We start from the raw sequence: 18,015 nt of genomic DNA, 5'->3' as shown, positions 1-18,015 counted from the left end.
CTGCAATCCTGCCCCTGCTAAACCATGTGAGGACACTGGGGTGTGAAACAAAACTTGTTTTACAAGAATAACATGACCATGGTTGTGATCAACTACCTTGCTGTAGCTGGGCAAGTATGCAAGGAATTTGGAACTGATTCTGAGGACAGAGAGGGGTATGTGTGTGTGTGTGTGTGTGTTAGGGGGAATGGTTTCACCTTTTGACACCACAGTACAAATAATTCCAAGAGTACAGGTTTCTGTTTCTGAAACACGATCACTGCCGTCACCTGAGATTCTACTGAGAGTCAAAGACCAAGCGTTTCATGACTAAGAGTTCAGCTCATAATTAACTTATAACAGAGATCCTGCATAGTTGTAAAGATTTTCCATTCCTGTGTTCTAGCATTTAATGTTAGACCCTGGGATATGACATAGTAAAAAACGAGCAGGACGATGCTAGAGATGGTTAAAAACTGAGGCTGCACTATCAAGAAACCCAGCAGGTTGTGTTTTGTAATAGATTTGTGGTGCAAGCAGCATCTTTCTCATGTTTTATGTTGTGCAAGACACATTCCCTCAATAAGTTTACAAGCTAATTATCTTTGCTGTTCCTGCTTTAGAGCAGTCAGACTTACACAGACAAAAGGAGTTCATATGTAGGAGGGCTTTTGGCCTTATATTCTTAAGCATTATATGTTTAGCTTTCTGACTGCCTGTGATGAAGGGGTATGGTCAGTCATTATTTATTTGGGGCAAAGTCTGTACATAATCGCCCATGATCATTTGCAAGGTGCTGCCCACCTGGTGAGGGAAGAGGCAATGCCTTGCATGCAGAACAGCCAAGCCTCACAGACAGACACCTCTTAATCAATGCCCGTCAATTTCCCCACTGCTGCAGGTTAAAGAAGGCTTTTAGGTTTGAGGACAAATCCCTCAAATCAACTGCTTCTGCCAGCATCCCCAAGCAAACGGCCTGCAATAACCAAAACAAACCATTTCCTCTGGGATTCCCAATCCATCAGCCAGGAACCGAGTAGTGCCCCAAAAGGAAAGGTGAGATCAGTAAGGTGAAGCCAAGCTGAACACGAACACTCACTCCAGATATTAGTGGGTATATGTTTTTAATCTTCAACAACAAAAATCCAGTTGCTCTCATCGTTAGTGTACATAGACTCAATCACACTTAAATATACCCAGAAACCCTCAGCTAAATTACAGTCATCAACAAGTGACAGACCGTGTACTGGCAATGATAAATGATAAAATCATTTGAGTAGAGGAAGGTAATCGGTTTATGACAAGAGCAGGGGAGAATGCAGCACATTTCCTGTCATCTTCATTTTACTTATTAAATCTTCTTTATTTCATCCTGCAAGCTGCAATACTGTACTAACCTTCATTTGTATAATTGGGCTATTCAACAGTCTTCATCTAATGAAAGAAAAATGTCACATTATTGTGGATATAGTGCATGTTTTTAACATTAACATCATACTGTCCTTCATCATTATTTTTGCATACCCTGTTTCAGTGTTTGAGCTAAAGCATAGATTCAGAGACACAAATCAGTGGAAAAGAGGGATGGCCAAGGAGGAGGCAAAGGAGTGCAGAGAACAGATCTCTTCAAAGGGTTAAAATTCATTTAAAGTTCACATTACAGTGAATGAGTTGTGGAACAAATGGCCGTGCTGCCCCCCACACATGCTGATTAGAGTGTGATCAGCTGGCCTTGGCTGACCGTGAGGGGGTGAGCATGCTGCTATCTGTGTCTCCTTCATCTGCTTTGGCATGACCAGCTCAGGCACGGCTAAAACACGCAGTTCCCAAAACAGTGGTGTGACTGATGGTGCTGACACGCAGCAGCGTTGCCACAAGGTCACAGCACCATTGCCGTAGGAACGCTCTGCCCTGGCTGGGGGGGGAGGTCCTTGCCACAGATTGACCTTCACTTTGAGCGATCACTATAAGCACACATCAGCAAGTCTAACATTATTTTGTGGAATCATACCCAATACTTCTCATTAATCTCAGTGAGCATTGAACTAGTGATATTTTAAATATTGGGAAAAGGAAATCATTTTAATTTGTTACTCAAAGTTAAAGAACCAAGGACCATGTTTTAATTGGGAGGGGGACTGGTTAAGTCCATCGGAAAAAAGGGACTATTTTTCTGTTAAGAAACGTGTAAAGTCAGAGTAAAAGCAGACATTGTTTGTGGTTATACTGACTGGAGAGTTATCTGTGCCGGTGATGTTTGGCAATTTGGTATGGTCATCTGTGATGGAGCAATTTGGTGATCTGGCAGGGTCATCTTTGCTGGTAATGTTTGGTAATTTGGCACTGTTATCTGTGCTGGTGATGTCTGGTGATTTGACATGGTTATTTGTGCTGGTGATGTTCGGCGATTTGGCATGGTCACCTGTGATGGAGCCATTTGGTGATTTGGCAAGGTCACCTTTGCTGATGATGCTTTGTGATTTGGCATGGTTATCTGTGCTGGTGTTATTTGGCAATTTGGCTTGGCCACCTGTGATGGAAGCATTTGGTGATCTGGCAGGGTTATCTGTGCTGGCGATGTTAGGCGATTTGGTATGGTTATCTGTGCTGGTGATGTTTGGTGATTTGGTATGGTTATCTGTGCTGGGGATGTTTGGTGATTTGGTATGGTTATCTGTGCTGGGGATGTTTGGCGATTTGGTATGGTTATCTGTGCTGGTGATGTTTGGCGATTTGGTATGGTTATCTGTGCTGGGGATGTTTGATGATTTGGCATGGTTATCTGTGCTGGTGATGTTTGGTGATTTGGCACCACCCTCTGTGCTGGTAGGCGCTGATACAGGCACATGTAGGAGTCCTGCAGGAGCCTCTTCACCAGATCACCAGTGTTGCTGTGGTCAATAGCGAGGTCCTCCTCTGGCCGTGACAGGAAGTCACCCACTTCTGGGCATGCCTTCACCTCTGGAACACTGTAGCCATTCTGGTCATCCCCTGAGGAGAGGAAAGAGGAATCCTGTAGTAGACTGCATGCACAACTACAAACTCCGTCTGTTTAAAAAACTGAAAAGGCTGTGTAAATAGGACTGTCTGAATGTTGTATGTTTAGAATGAATACCATTCATTCTTGACCTCCGTTTAGAATGACTGCTATGGACTCGGGGGTGGAATGGGGCAGGGGGAGGGGGAGGGACCTGGTGTCTCACCACAGCGGTCTGCCATGCTGTCGAAGAAGAGCCAGGAGCGGGGGGCGGGGCCAAACTTGACGAAGGAGACGTAGTGGCTAGTGTTGATACAGAGCACAGCGAACAGCTCCAGCACCTGCCTAGGAGTGGGGTCACCTACAGGCAAGTCCGCTGGCACTGCCAGCTTCCTGGGGGTGTGGTCCTGCCGCAGAGGGTGGGAGTGCACCTGGGGTGGGGGGGAGGATGAGACGGGGGTGAGGGCTTATAGTTTAACCCGATGAACTTACACAAAATCCTTTCTGCCAGTAGCTGCTGTAGTTTTACCTACATGCTACAAGTGTAGTTTGAGCTGTTCTGCAGCTGTAGTTTTAGCTGTATTTTGAAGGTATAGTTTTAGCTTGTGTTCTGCAGCTGTGGTTTGTTGTGCAGGTGTAGTTTTTGCTGTGTTTTCTAAGTATAGTTTTCGCTATGTGCTGCAGGTGTAACTTTATCTGAATTGTGTAGTGTAGTGTGGTTTTACCTGTGTGCTGCAAGTGATGCAGTACTGTTTGATTCTGCCCGGTTGTAGTTTTCGATCCCTTAAGCACCCAACACACTCCACCTCTGCCCTCCTACCACAAAGGAAACACTCCCGAGTAGCTGAGAGAGAGAGAGAGAGAGAGAGAGAGAGAGAGAGGGGTGTGTGTTCACTAAATATCAGCTCTCACTTACCTCTCAAACAGGGACTACACCCAACACATGAGGCACCTGTCTGAGAATAACAGCTGTAACACTTGTCCCTTACGGAATACACTTGCCTGATGTCCACTGTACCTATTTTTGTGTTTGCATTTAAAACAACCCTATACTCATATCTACTGTAAGCAGCATTTAGTTTTAAAAAATCCTAATACACCTAAAATTCCAGCAGTGTGTACCATTATGCAGGAGGTCTGTAATATCCAGTTCTGTAGAGGGAAGGATTTGGGGGAACATTTTGTACCCTTTCCCAAATCTGGGCATCTGGACCATCAAACAGGCTGGGACCTGTGTCAGAAAGACAAAGGGATGAGTCTGTTCTTTCAATCTTTATACCTTCTGGCCATCTCTGTGTGTACAGGGAGCCTACTCTTCCAAGCGTTAAACCTTCTCTCTCTTGTACAGGAAGTCTGCTCTTCCAAACATTGAAGCTGCTCAGCAGGTGGAGTACTGCCTTTATACCTGGAGCAAAGTACTTAGCCTGAATCGCTTCAATAGGCATCCATCCGTAAAAGTTGACTGTATGTTGGTACTAATTGCCTAAAAAGTAAATGTAATATACATACAGTATATTAAATGTATAATGTAACATACAACACTTGCGGTCTTGCAGAACATTATGATGAATGAAACTGAAGATGGAAGATGGTATAGGCTAGGTTTTGGGAAATACTGGGGGTAGAATAAAATAATAAAACATTTTAAACATTGAACAAGAAAACAACAAAAAAGTGATCAACAAAAAAGCATGCGATATCAGAGGCACTTAGTAAGTACACACTTTGAACAATACTGCGTTCTTATCTCTGATACGCAACCTGAAGCGGCCCCTCAGCCAAAGCAGTCAAACACAAATAATAGCAGCTTGTTGCCTGGATGGAATTCACACCCAGTTTGTTCTCTTTTAATTAAAAAATATTGTCTACTGACGCATTAAGTGAATACATGTGCCGTGGCTTAATGTTTGGTCACAGGATGTGGATTTGTGTCGAAAGACATGCCATAGCACGACCTTGCATTAAACGTAGACTTCCTGTATAGGAGCATCCTGTGGTGACAAACCCACCTCTTCAAACTTGAGGTCACATGAGAGGAAGGAGGATTCCAGCAGCTGTTGCACTGTGGGTAGGGGGCCCATCTGCTCTTTCTCCAGAATGATCTGGAAGGTGTAGGCATCCTGGGTTGTCTTGCTGCCCGACCTGCAGCGGAAAACATACCAACAATGCCTTCTCTACTTTCTACTTTCATTCTCAATTTGGGGTCTCGACTTGTATATGTAGGCAAGTAAAACCTCTTTTTACTCTGTGTTTCATTTATGCGTTCCACTTGAGACTACACCCGCATTCTATGCTGCAGTACACTTCGCTGAGAAATACACTCAAATCAGCCATGTGATTTTGTTCAGACTGTGTCGAAGGGGCGTGGCTTATCCGTGGAGGCCGCATGCAAGCAGCTTCATATCCCTCGGTCGCAAAGGAACTGTGTTCTCAGTACAGTTCAGTACTCAGTGAATTCAGTTCATTATACATTTCTTAATGAATACAGACATTTGCTCATATGAACAGATGCGATGAGCACTGTGGGAGGTCAGAGGAGTGAAAAGACGCAGTGAGGAACAATGAGGAACAATGAAGAGGATGAGGAGCAATGAGGAACAATGAAGAGGATGAGGAGCAGTGAGGAACAATGAAGAGGATGAGGAGTGTAGTGAGGAACAATGAAGAGGATGAGGAGTGTAGTGAGGAACAATGAAGAGTGTAGTGAGCAGAAGACGGATGAGATGTAGTACAGTGAGGAACAATGAAGAGGATGAGGAGTGTAGTGAGCAGAAGACGGATGAGATGTAGTACAGTGAGGAGCAGTGAGGAACAATGAGGAGCAATGATGAGTGTAAGGAGGACCCATCAGACCTTATTTTAAGGAGTGGCTCCACGTGAAGCACTTGCTGTAGAAGAAGAGTGATGAACTCCTCTGGGTCTGCAGGAAGGAGAAACAAACCGTGAGACTTTCCCAAAGAATAAAATCATAAAATCGATAACAATGAATTCAGGTTAAAATAATTCCACTTCCTGCTGTTCTCATAAATAAGCAAAAAATACTTTGCCATCAATATTGCCTCACAAGAAGCACTTACCACATTATTATGTACATTATTACGTACTATAACAACAAAATAAATTGAATGCTTTGTTTTAAAGATCTTCCCTACATATATAAATCAAGTAACATCCCAGTGAGTGACTACACTCATGGGGTCATAATATCTAAAACATATCAATAATTGACCTGAATTATGAAACCAGTGTTTTACTCTCACAGGTATGGCAGGAGGGTGGGCGGAGTGTACCTTTCTCCTCTGTCATGAAGGAATTGCATCCCAACTGCTTCCGGAAACTCATCACTCCCTCAGCCGGAACAAAGCCTTGCCTGAGAGGGAGGAGCAGTGACTAAATACACACACGCTACACGCTGCTGTACATACACACACATGCACACTACATGCTATTGTACATACACAGACGCACGCACACTACACAGTACTGTACATGCACAGACACCCACGCTTCACGCTACTGCACATACACAGATGCACGCACACTACACGCTGTTGTACATACACTGACACACGCAGACCAGTCTGCTTTGCTTGAGCGGGTAGTTTATATGTGGTACCTGCACAACTGAGTGCATGTGTAATACATGTGTGTTTACCGGTGCAGGCAGTTAATGTGCGATGCATGTGTTTACCTGTGCAAGTGCTTTATTCATGATAGGTGTGTTTACCTGTGCAGATGGTGCACATGGTACAGGTGTGTTTACCTGTGTAGATGGCGCATATGCATGCAGGTGTGTCTACCCGTGTAGGTGGGGCACGTGTGGTGCAGGTGTGTTTAACTGTGCAGGAGGCGCACAGGTATTGCAGGTGCATTTACCTGCGGAGACGGTTGATGATGCGTTTCCTGAGTATGTGCAGTAGCTCTCCCCCTGTGTCTGCAGTGCAGTGGCACAGATTGTCCAGAGTCATGGAGGAGCTGAACAGACTGCACACACAAGGGTGGGGTCAGGGACTGACTGATGCTGTAGGCTGGTTGATTGACTGATTGATTGAATTTTATTTTATGGATGTGTGTGACCAGATGTCTATGTAGACCCAGCTTTGCAGGTAGTTGAGGGCTCACCTGAAGAGTGTAGCATCCAGGTAGCAGGAGTTGTAGTGCCCCTGGATGCCCTTCATGCGCCCCTCCAGCAGAGACAGGGCCTCCGATTCAGGGATAGGTGGGGCGTCTTCAGCCTCCTCCTCCACGGAAATGTCTAATGAAAGTGGAACCACAAGGGAAAAACGCTGAAACCACACCCTGCTGATTGCCCCGTAGCTCACCCTGGTTGGGTTATACTATGTTATTATGAGGAGAGAAATTTGCTTGTGCTTTTTGCCATGACATATAACACACAAAAGTCAATCTCCTGTCATGAATCCACTTGAACATGCGTTTCAGTTGCTGAAGAGAAGACTGAAGGTGAAAAGCCCCTGAAACCATGTTTTTATTTGTCCAATTACTTTTGCCCCCCTAAAATGGGGAAAATATGTATATAAATAGCTGTAATTACATCACCCAATATGGATGGAAATGCCACCAAATTAAAGCTGACAGCCTGCACTTTAGCATTTCATTTCAAATCCAATGTGCAGGACTGCAGAGCCAAAACAACTGAAATTGAGTCACTGTCCAAATACTTACGGACTGCACTACCGTGTGTAAATAAATAATGTATATTTAGCCATTATCCCTGATGTTTTAATTGGCATGAAAATAAGCCGTACAGAATCTCTTGAAATACTGCGCAACCCTAAAGCAGGGGTCCCCAACCCTGGCCTCACCTGAGGGTTTGTCACAGTACTGGGGGGGCACCTCCACAGCAGGCTGGGACTGGAACCTTCCGTCTGGCCTGCAGGCACCCAGGGGCACAAACAGGGCCCTGTTCCCCTCACAGGTGAAATAACGCTGTCCTCTAAACGTCCCATCAGTGCAGCCACTCACCTCATAGTCCTGCAGGAATTGAACACACCCTTGCAGTTAACTGATGTAGTTCTGCATGGATTAAACACGACTGAGGTTAACTTTGACAAAATATGCCACAAATCGCTTATTTCAAATGTTACTGAAAAGAAGACATTATGAATAAAGATAAAAGTATATTATATATAGTATAATTATAGCATATTATGAATGTTATGCTGCTAGAGAAAACATCTTTAAGGCAATGGGGGTGGAGTCTATAAAAATTTGTTTATTTAAAAATGTTCTTAAACATCAGATTATCTTGGAAGGATACATTGCAAATAGTAACAGTAAAGCTCAAGATTATCTTGAGAGATGGGGGAGGTTTGCTGAAGCTGAGTGTTGTGAGTGTTGGATTTGAAGGACGATTTGAATGAGCTCCCCTCACAGTCAATTTTAAACAATTTAGCAGCCAGTCACAATGTAGTGAAACTATAAAAAAGCTATGAAAACTGTTTCAGTTTGGCAGCCAGGATAAGCTTGATCCTTTTATACAGTTAGCCAAGAACACAAGACCACGATCCACTTATGGAAAAAGCTGAACATGGGACCAATGCCCCACGCAAAGGAAAAAATGTTTTGCTTGACCAGAAGTGCCTGGAGTGCTCAGGTATTTCTGCACTCACTGTGCAGCGGTTGTTCACCACACAAAAGGATCATTGGCTGCTGCAGAACATTTTTAACATTCAAAACCGGATTGGCTACTATACACCACTGAGAAAAGGGTAAATTCAGAAACAAGAGATAACATTTTGAAATACAGGACATGTTAGATTTTCAATGTGCAAAAATACGCATTCGTACATTAATTTCACAGGAGAACGGGGGAGGGGAGGATGAAATTAGACTGTATGGTTTGCTTACCAGCTCCAGCCCCGCCCAGTCATCTGTATGCTCTTCTGGGACCCCCATCCACCGCATCACCCCGTACACTGTGACCCCGCCCTCTGCCTCCACCTCCACCTCCACCATGGACCCCACCTCCAAGGGGCTCTGCAGGGCGGGGACCCGGCCCACCTTCTGAGGGCCTCCCCCCACCTGCCTACTGCGGGACCTCAAATTGGGGAGCGAGTGGATCCGAGAGATGGCCCGTGTGCTGATGCCTGCGGGTGTGGGAGAGGAACTACGTAAGCAGTCTGCCCTCCTGACCCAGGCGAGATCATTAAAACGGCTTTACCTGAGCGCCTCTGCAGCAGCACAGTCACACGCTCTCTGCATTCCTTCAACCTGCTTTTCCAGTTCCATGCAAAAAAGCAAACGGTCGCCATATACACAAGCATAAGGAGCGTACACGCACGCACACAAATACAAACACTCATACAAGTGCTCACAAAAAGGCGTATACATAAACACGCAAATGCTCACACAAAAATACAAACACACATAAACACAAGCACAAACAAATGTGCACACGTGCATGCACTCACACACACATGGACAGATGCATTCATGCACACAAGAATGCACACAAACAGGCACGCACAGGCACACACACGTACACATGTACACACACAATGCTTTCTGAACATTACAGATGTAATTTGTCCGGAAAAGCCTGAAAATGTAACCAAATATAAACATGAGGAGCTGTCCTGACACTGCCTCACAGTAACACACCCACTCACACACACTCACGCACACTAACACACTCTCACCCACTCACACACACTCACGCACACTAACACACTCTCACCCACTCACGCACACTCACACTGCCTCACACACTCTCACCCACTCACGCACACTCACACTGCCTCACACACTCTCACCCACACTCACACACTGCCTCACACACACTCACGCACACTCACACACTGCCTCACACACTCACACACACTCACGCACACTCACACACACTCACACTGCCTCACACACTCTCACCCACTCACACACACTCACGCACACTGCCTCACACACTCTCACCCACTCACACCCACTAACGCACACTCACGCACTGTCACATACAGGATGCTCCATAATGTTTGAGACAAATACATTTTTTTTCTTGTTTTGGCTCTGTGCTCCATGATTTTAGATTTGTAATAAAAAAATTCACATGTGGTTAAAGTGAACGTTCTCAGCTTTTATTCAAGGGTATTTTTTATACACACTGGTTTCACCATGTAGAAATTACACACTTTTTATACAGATACCCATTTTAGGGCACCATAGTATTTGGGACAAATTAATCTTATAAAAATGAATGTAGTGATGTTTAGTACTTTGTCGTATATCCTTTGCGTGCAATGATTTCTTAGAGTCTGTGACCCATAGATATCACCCGGTGGCCAGTCAAGTATTTTTCCCATTTTCAGCTTTGCAAAACTGCTTTCTTGTTTTTACAGTATCTTTCTGACAATTGTCTTGCTGTAGAATGAAGCACTGTCCAGTGAGTTTGAATGAATTTTCTTGAAGTTCAACACCTAAGATGCTTCTCAACATGAATCAGACTTCATTCTGTTGCTGCTATCAGCAGTAACATCATCAATGAAGACAAGTGAGCCAGTGGCAGCCACGTTTCACAGGTGAGGGGTGCTTTGGATCTTGGGCTGTTCCTTTTGGCTTCCACATTTTCCTCTTTCCATCACTCTGATACAAATGAATCTTGGTCTTATCTGTCCACAAAACCTTTTTCCAGAACTCTACAGGTTCTTTTAGGTACTTCTTAGTAAACTGTAACTTGGCCATCCTGTTTTTGTGGCTAACTGATGGTTTGCATCTTGCAGTCTAGCCTCTCTAATTCTGTTTGTGAAATCTTCTGTGGACAGTAGTCACTGACATATCCATGCCTGCCTCTTGAAGAGTGTTTCTCATCTATAAGTTTTTTTCCTTCATTATGGGGATAATTCTTTCGTCATCGACTGAAGAGGTCTTCCTTGGCCTACCAGGCCCTTTGTGATTACTGAGCACATTCCATTTTTGAGTGGAGGAGGTCTTTCAGAAACAGCTGTGAAGCCATTTGTCCCAAACATTATGGCACCCTAAAACGGAGGGGACTATGAATAAAAACTGTGGTAATTTCTACACGGTGAAACCAAAATTTATAAAAGCACCATTTAATAAAGGCTGAAAATCTGCACTTTAACTGCATGTGAATTGTATGATTCAAATGTAAAATTGAATTTGAAGAGCCGAATCAAGAAAAAAAAGGCTTTGTCCCAAACATTATGGAACTCACTGTACACATACAAACACAGGCAATATGGTACCTTTGGGCCTGTTTGTTGTGGGGGAAAACTGGAGAAAGTCAGAATTTGGTGACAACAGAACAGCACTTGTGCATTTCACAAAGCATCTCAAACCCCTCTCACAACACGCTAGTTGAGCTGGCCCACAGTTTGGGAAGCGCATACTGATGGCTTCACACCCACAGTTTGGGAAGCGCATACTGATGGGTTCACACCCAGTTAGAGAAGCGCATACTGATGGTGCTGGGATGGGGCACCATGTAACAAGTGTCATAAAAGGGGGATTTAGAGTGAAATGTACAGCGTGGTGGTAGTTAGTCTAGGTATAGTCTGAAGAGATGAGTCTTCAGGCCACGGCGGAAGATGGGTAGTGAGGGGGAGGTTCGAAGAGGGACAGGGAGTTTGTTCCACCACTGGGGAGCTAGTGAGGAGAAGCTCTGTGATCGCTTTGGTCGGGTGGGAGGGGGTACAAGGCACCCTGCTGCAGGGCGGAGTGGTCGAGCAGGCACATAGGATCGAATCATGTCTTGCAAGTAGATGGGGGCTGTCCTGTTTGGGAAGCGCAAGCTGATAGGTTCAGACCCAGTTTGGGAAGCCCATGCTGATGGGTCCAGACCCACAGTTTGGGAAGCGCATGCTGATGGGTCCAGACCCACAGTTTGGGAAGTGCATGCTGATGGGTCCAGACAAGTGGTTTTGGAAGCGCAAGCTGTTAAGTAAATGGAACAGAAATATCACTTTCAGCACAGGAACACCAGACTCACCTTCTGACGGCCTGTCTCCGTCCCTCGGCCTTTCTCTCTCAGTAGAGAAGTTTTGGGGTTTGGGGGTATAATTGGGGAGCACCTGAATGATGTCCCCAGCACTGACAAGGGGAAGTGGAGCCTGTTTCTTGGGGGATGACTTTTGATCCGTGTCCTATGCCAAAGTTCAGTGAGAAACAGAAATTGACGGTTACCATGGTGAATCTCCATGTTCTCAGGGTAGCTGTGTCTACATGGGGGCATTACACAGTTTACATGAAAGATGTGTGTTAACCTTAAGCTGTTAATACTGTGTAATTTCCCAGAAAGACACAGTGACATCAGTATTGTCAATATGTTAATATGAGAGCAGTATGGCAGCTACCAAGCAGGTTTTTCCATTGTGCTTATAGCAAAGTACACCCTCAGTGAAGGGAAGGGAAGCTAAACAACTTGAAGGGTGATTCATCCAACAAAGTGTTTTAGCACCTGAACAGAACCTACAGCCTTCCTGAACCAGGGCTGAGCAGCAATGCTGGTGAAAAATCAAATGGACAGGAAAACACCGTTGAGTGAAAACTGCAGTTCTCTACACTGGTGTCTATGAATACAGTGGAACAGAGGATTTCCTTGTATGACATGTCTGGTTAATACTTTTGTGATTTATTTTCTTTCCTTACAGTCAAAGACTGAACGATGCCAAATTTATAATCACACACTCACACGAACACTCACTTTCCAAGAAAAACAAATGGATGGACAGTATAAAAATGTATGTAATGGGACATTCCTAAATCCAGTTAGTTTTGCATAAACAGAAGAGGCAGCCACACACTGGTCTCTTATTTAGCACTGAACATCACAAAGGGCAGGAAAACCATTTGCTGTCAATCGCTGAGCCCTGATAACCAATCACAAGACACTGCTCTCCTGCTGCATAACTCAACATATCACATGGGGATATGCACCAAAACTCCAGAAAAGGTGAACTAGTACCTGCACAAAGTAGTAATTTTTTAGTAATGAATGTGAAGCTGATTTATCGTACCTCACCTGGTGGAGACCTGTATAGTCGAAGTGTGATTGTCATGATCATGTTCAGCAGCAACAGTGTGTGGGTACAGTTTACCCTCATGGTTTGCACAGCTTTTCGAGGTGCGTACGCCCTCATTTTTTTCTTACCAGAAGCTCCACCTCAAACCCCAGCATGAGCAGGTCGCTGGGGTTTTCCCGCCTCCCGATCTTCATCAAGTTCTTGACCAGCCCTGGCTGGAGGCCTCTCTTGTGCTTCACCATCACCAGGTCGTCCTGGGCAAGGTCACAGATGGCGGCAAACAGCTGCGGGTTACACAGGAGCTCCAGTCTCTTGTGCGGGGGCAAGACGAAGAGCAGGAGCTGTGCCTGATGGCGCGAGAGCGGGTAGGTGTCCTCGCACTTCACCACCCCGGCCCCCTTACAGCTGCCTGAGCTGCCGTACAGCTGGCACACGAGCTCCCCTCGCGGAGTCTCTGCCTCCAACCAGCCGATGGAGCCCTTGGACGCCCCCTTGTGGCTGCTTCTGGCCTTTCCCCTGGTGACGATAAAGAACCTGTCCTTCCGTCCCTCTTTGCGCTCCATAACCACCACTAGCCGCGGCTCCACCTGCAACTGTTGGACCGTCCGTGCGGTTGCCTCAAAGCTCCGAGTAGGCAGTGTGACAGCAGGCATCCTGTCGGTGGAAGATCCTCCGCGTTATCTCAGAGACAGTAATGTCACCGCCAATCGCGATTAGGCTACTGCGAAAACACCAAGCATGTGCCTTGCAAAACGCCCTCATCTCCTCCAAACCTGTGTGGTCAGTTACAGACAAGTCCGCCACAATGTAGCCTACACTTATCTGATTAAATAGTTAAATCACATGTCACCCTCCGAAGAGAAGAAAAATCTTGTAGAGGGGATGTAGCGTCAAAAATTATGATAGCTGTTTAACGTTAAAAGACTTTGAGTAGTCTAAAACGGCATTTTTCAGTAAAGCAAACTCAGGAAATGAACAAAGTATATGTATACATATACATAGTCTCAAAGTAGGCTACTATTCAGCTTTGACTTATCTTTGATTTGGTAAATACAAATCCTAATATAGCCATAAGCACGCGATTCCTTCTAAAATTATTCCGGTTTCCGACCCCCACGTTCCGTGTTATAGTGCTTAAAATATAACTTATTATTCGGTCATGATTACAACAGCTGTGGTATTAATGCTTTTTTGCATTTAATGTTAAAAATATAGATATTCGGGTAGCTCAATTCAATTTGTTAGCCAACGTTTGTTAGTCCACGTTACAAACGTCATCAGGTGACACGTAGACACTTTTATGAGGTATAAATGGATGTAGGCTACTTACCGTTTGCCTACAGCATAGCTTCACGGTTTCCCCCAACACCTACTGGTATTGCGCTGCCATCTGTTTGGCTGGAAAAGTTGGACCTACAGTAAGCGCTGGTTTCAGGAAGTTGAAGCGAAGTGTTCTATTTGAACTATCTGTGAACTGACTGAAACTAACGTCAGCGATGTACTCCAAGGGGCGCTCGGGGCGTGTGCGTAGGCTAGAAGTCGTATTGTTCTGTAGTAGTGTTAGTGTTTGTGGGATGTTCCAAACGCAAGAATGGCGAAACCCATCTGAGATAAACTCACCACTTTCCCCTTTCTTGCAAATCAGATAGTGCTCTGTTGAGAAGACACTCCCATTTACTTGACCGCAGCCACAGATGAATGCATGCAGTGTGGTTATGCTGCGCGGTTCTTATATAATTTGTCAAATAATTTATCTGAAGAAAAGCACGTTTTGGTGCAAAAAAGTTACTTACACATACTGTAGCCTATATCATTTCACTTTTAACCCCCCCCCCCCCCCCCCCCCCCCCCCCCCTTCATGACACTCATGATACCTCATGATATTCCAGCACTTTTTGGGAATTTGTATTTGTCCTAATATTGTAGCTTGTTCTTCTCCCTAGTTTGGCTTGGCATAAATTAGGTCAGAATAGTGTTCACTGTGTGAACTAAACTGTGTTCTTGGCTAGAAATAGCTGTACGAAATGAGTATCGTATCTTATTGAACCTGTGTTTTGTAGCTGTCCATGACCATGAAATGCACTTTTGTACATTGTTTTGGATAAAAGTATCTGCCAAATATATGTAATGTAATGTAACATACAAAGCATTATCTGTAAGTCATTGCAAGTACTGATAACAAAATTAGAGGAACAATATTGGCTATAATTAGTTCACACAAGGTGTATTCCAAGGCAAAGCTACCCAATGTTGCCTAAATTATTTTAAGTAATTTGGCCCTGTGTGTACAAGCATACAAGCACATTAATGGGACAAACATATGTATGGATAGGTTTGACCGATTCAATATTTATTTAATAGGCCTCAATATTTCATTTTTATCTGTATTCATGTTTATCTGTTTCCACTCATAGTTTGGTTGTAGGAGCATGGAATGTCTGGATTGAGCAATCTCAGGATGTTCTGGCTACTGGAACACTGACCAGAATGCTAATTAACTGTGTGAAGATTATAGGTGCTCATGCCAGAATGGCCTCTAGTTTCATATTTGTTTTAGCAAATTGTCTGTATGCTTGTATGTGGTAGTGCATGCATGTACACATTGCTTAATAAGTATGCATCACTTTGTACTAACAACCTAAATTGGGCCAGATGTTTCCCATTTTCAATCTACCTGTTTTCAATCGCATGAATGCAAAATAAATATCACCGACTTTGTAAGCATTCGCTACTTAAGCATAAACAGAATTAACTGTTGAATAACATTAAAGTTGTGCTGTACAGCAGTTATGGTACTCTTATGTTTCTCTCATGTTTGCTCTTACAAGTCTTTGTCAGGCTTTTTTGTCCTGTGAGATCAGACAAGGTTTTCTTCTGATCACTTGTAGCACTCTGTGTACGTCTGAAACTTGTGTGTGCACCTTGGCTCTGTTTTTGGGCTTGGTGCTTTATCACTAATTCTGTTCTGTTCTGTCCCTACGGCCTTGCTCTTGCTCTGCACCCCACAATATAGTGACCTTGTGAGTTTTGCTCCGATAAGATTACATGCCCAACCACTTCCTGAAACAGAGATCTGGGACAGAGTGCCCTGTTCACTTGCCTTTGACAAGCAGCTAATGCATAACACACAAAGTGTCTGACAAGCAGCTAATACACAGAGTCTGAAGAGAGCCTGCACCAGCCCCTGTTTGTCAATGTGTGAGCTGGGGTCTGATCTCAACATGGACACTTCCACAATCAGGCCTCTCCACGTGGACCCCTCCTGTTCACCCATGACTTTTGTGGCTTACTTTTGTGAGTTCTCTGGATGGGGGGGCTGGGCTGGTCTTCAGGAGTACAGCATCTGGAACTTCTCCTGGGGTAGGAAAATCCTTAGGGGAGAGAGTGGGGTTTTGTAATGTGGAAGTGCTGAGGGGTGAAATGGAAGGGCCTGATAGAGTGTAGGGGGTGGGGTTTTGGGAAGGGGCGAGGGGGTCTGTCATGGCCTGGTGGGGTGGCATGTTCAGGGTTCTTGGGTCTGGCCATGTAATGGTGCCTCCTGGTGGCCTGGCAGGGGAGTCATTTCAGGGGCCCTGTGGGAAGACTATTGCCATGGTAACCATGGTTGTGGTAATGGTGCAGTGGGGGTGGTGGGGCAGGTCATACTGCTGGCTTACCCTGCAGTTGCTCACAAACAGGACAACCAGCAAAGGCCGAAAGGTTTTTAAGCACACTCTACCTCTGTGCCCATCAGACCAGAGTCAAATCCAACACACAACAAACATATGTTACTTTTTTTGTTAATGTTACCTTAATGGCTGTAATACATTGTGGTGAAGTAACAGTATTATCAACTATGTGTCTGTTTCTGCCCTTTTGCTCAGTGTTAAGGGTTGAGTAACAAAAACCAGCAGCAAACTGGACCAAGGTTTGGGAACCCAGCAGACCCTGGGGATAGGGACCCCTGACTTAGACTGTATTTAGCTAAAGATGAGCCTGGGCACATCGGTTTATTAACAGCAATTGTATGAAACCTATATTGTATGACACACCCACCCCAAACACACAAATACCTACTTGCTGTAGTGCAGGGGTGCAGGCAAGGCTGTTTACCTGACTCTGTCTCAGGTTCTGATTAGCTTGTGTGTGGAGAGAAGTCCCAGTTTCCCAACTGGAGAAGCTTGGACAGCTCTGGAGAGTTGGGTCATCAAGCAGACAGCACTCAAAATATGCATTTAAAAAAAGTGCTGTCACTATGCACCTCCCACTAATCACAGGCCAGACCACATCCAGATAATCTACTTTTTAATAAACTCTCCACTTGCTGTAATATCCAAAAACATGCTCTCAATTTCTTATCATCTGGGTTAGCTTCCTTTTCGTAAAGAACAGTGTACATAACATGACTGAACACTGTGCAACAAGTAAAAAAAATACCAACAAAAAATTACAAAGATTAAATGGCTGGTTATAATCAGGGAAGAGGTGATGTGACATTCACACATTCCCTTCAATAATTGTACCATTTTCAGGAGGAAAAGTGGGCAAGATATAGATTGTCAGATATATAGTTTTTAGATAATCCTCTTTGAGAGACAGAATATAATCTGATTTGGCAAACCGCCTCAGAGTTCACGTGGTCACATGTGATTGAGTCGTGTGCTCTGTTTGACCACAGGAATGCTCTTTCTCTATTCCGCTCTCCTCTCCACAAACATCACAGGAAACATCCTTGAAGCAATTAAAAGTCATGTTGTACAGTTTATCTCTACACAAACCTGGGGTGTCCAGGAGTTTTCTCTCTTCTTGAAAGTTTTATAACTTCATTACCTTCAAGAGGCAACAGAGAACACCCAAACTGTTGGGTGGCTAAAGAATGCACGATGAGGATTTCTTTTGATTTCTCATTTGAATGCAATCTATGACATTTAATTGAAATCACTGAGTGAAAATCTTAATGTCTATATAGATAATAGTTGTTGAGGCCTGTCAGTTGAAACGTACATTTTTAGAAGCAGTTCCAGTTTCATGCAGGAACCAACGCAGTGCAATTTGAATTTTACTACATGGAAAATATTTTGCCTGAAGGTG

General features: G+C 44.5%; 1 protein-coding gene across 1 annotated transcript; it reads right to left on the bottom strand.

The window, feature by feature from the left end:
• Positions 1 to 1,084: 1,084 nt before the first annotated feature.
• cyldb (cylindromatosis (turban tumor syndrome), b) lies at positions 1,085 to 14,558 on the bottom strand. The gene is made up of 14 exons (XM_035388650.1): positions 14,276 to 14,558; positions 13,074 to 13,599; positions 11,913 to 12,066; positions 8,825 to 9,063; positions 7,780 to 7,948; positions 7,079 to 7,211; positions 6,833 to 6,940; positions 6,247 to 6,326; positions 5,810 to 5,876; positions 4,966 to 5,098; positions 4,079 to 4,187; positions 3,682 to 3,800; positions 3,183 to 3,387; positions 1,085 to 2,970 (listed from the first exon to the last, which is right to left on the bottom strand). The coding sequence occupies exons 2-14, from the start codon at positions 13,596 to 13,598 to the stop codon at positions 2,201 to 2,203; spliced, it is 2,811 nt and encodes a 936-aa protein (XP_035244541.1). The 5' UTR covers position 13,599; positions 14,276 to 14,558; the 3' UTR covers positions 1,085 to 2,200.
• Positions 14,559 to 18,015: the final 3,457 nt, after the last annotated feature.

This window comes from Anguilla anguilla, chromosome 13, assembly GCF_013347855.1.
Source record: "Anguilla anguilla isolate fAngAng1 chromosome 13, fAngAng1.pri, whole genome shotgun sequence".
NCBI lineage: Eukaryota > Metazoa > Chordata > Actinopteri > Anguilliformes > Anguillidae > Anguilla > Anguilla anguilla.
The sequence above is the reverse complement of the archived record's forward strand: the minus strand, read 5'-3'. Positions and strand labels throughout refer to the sequence as shown.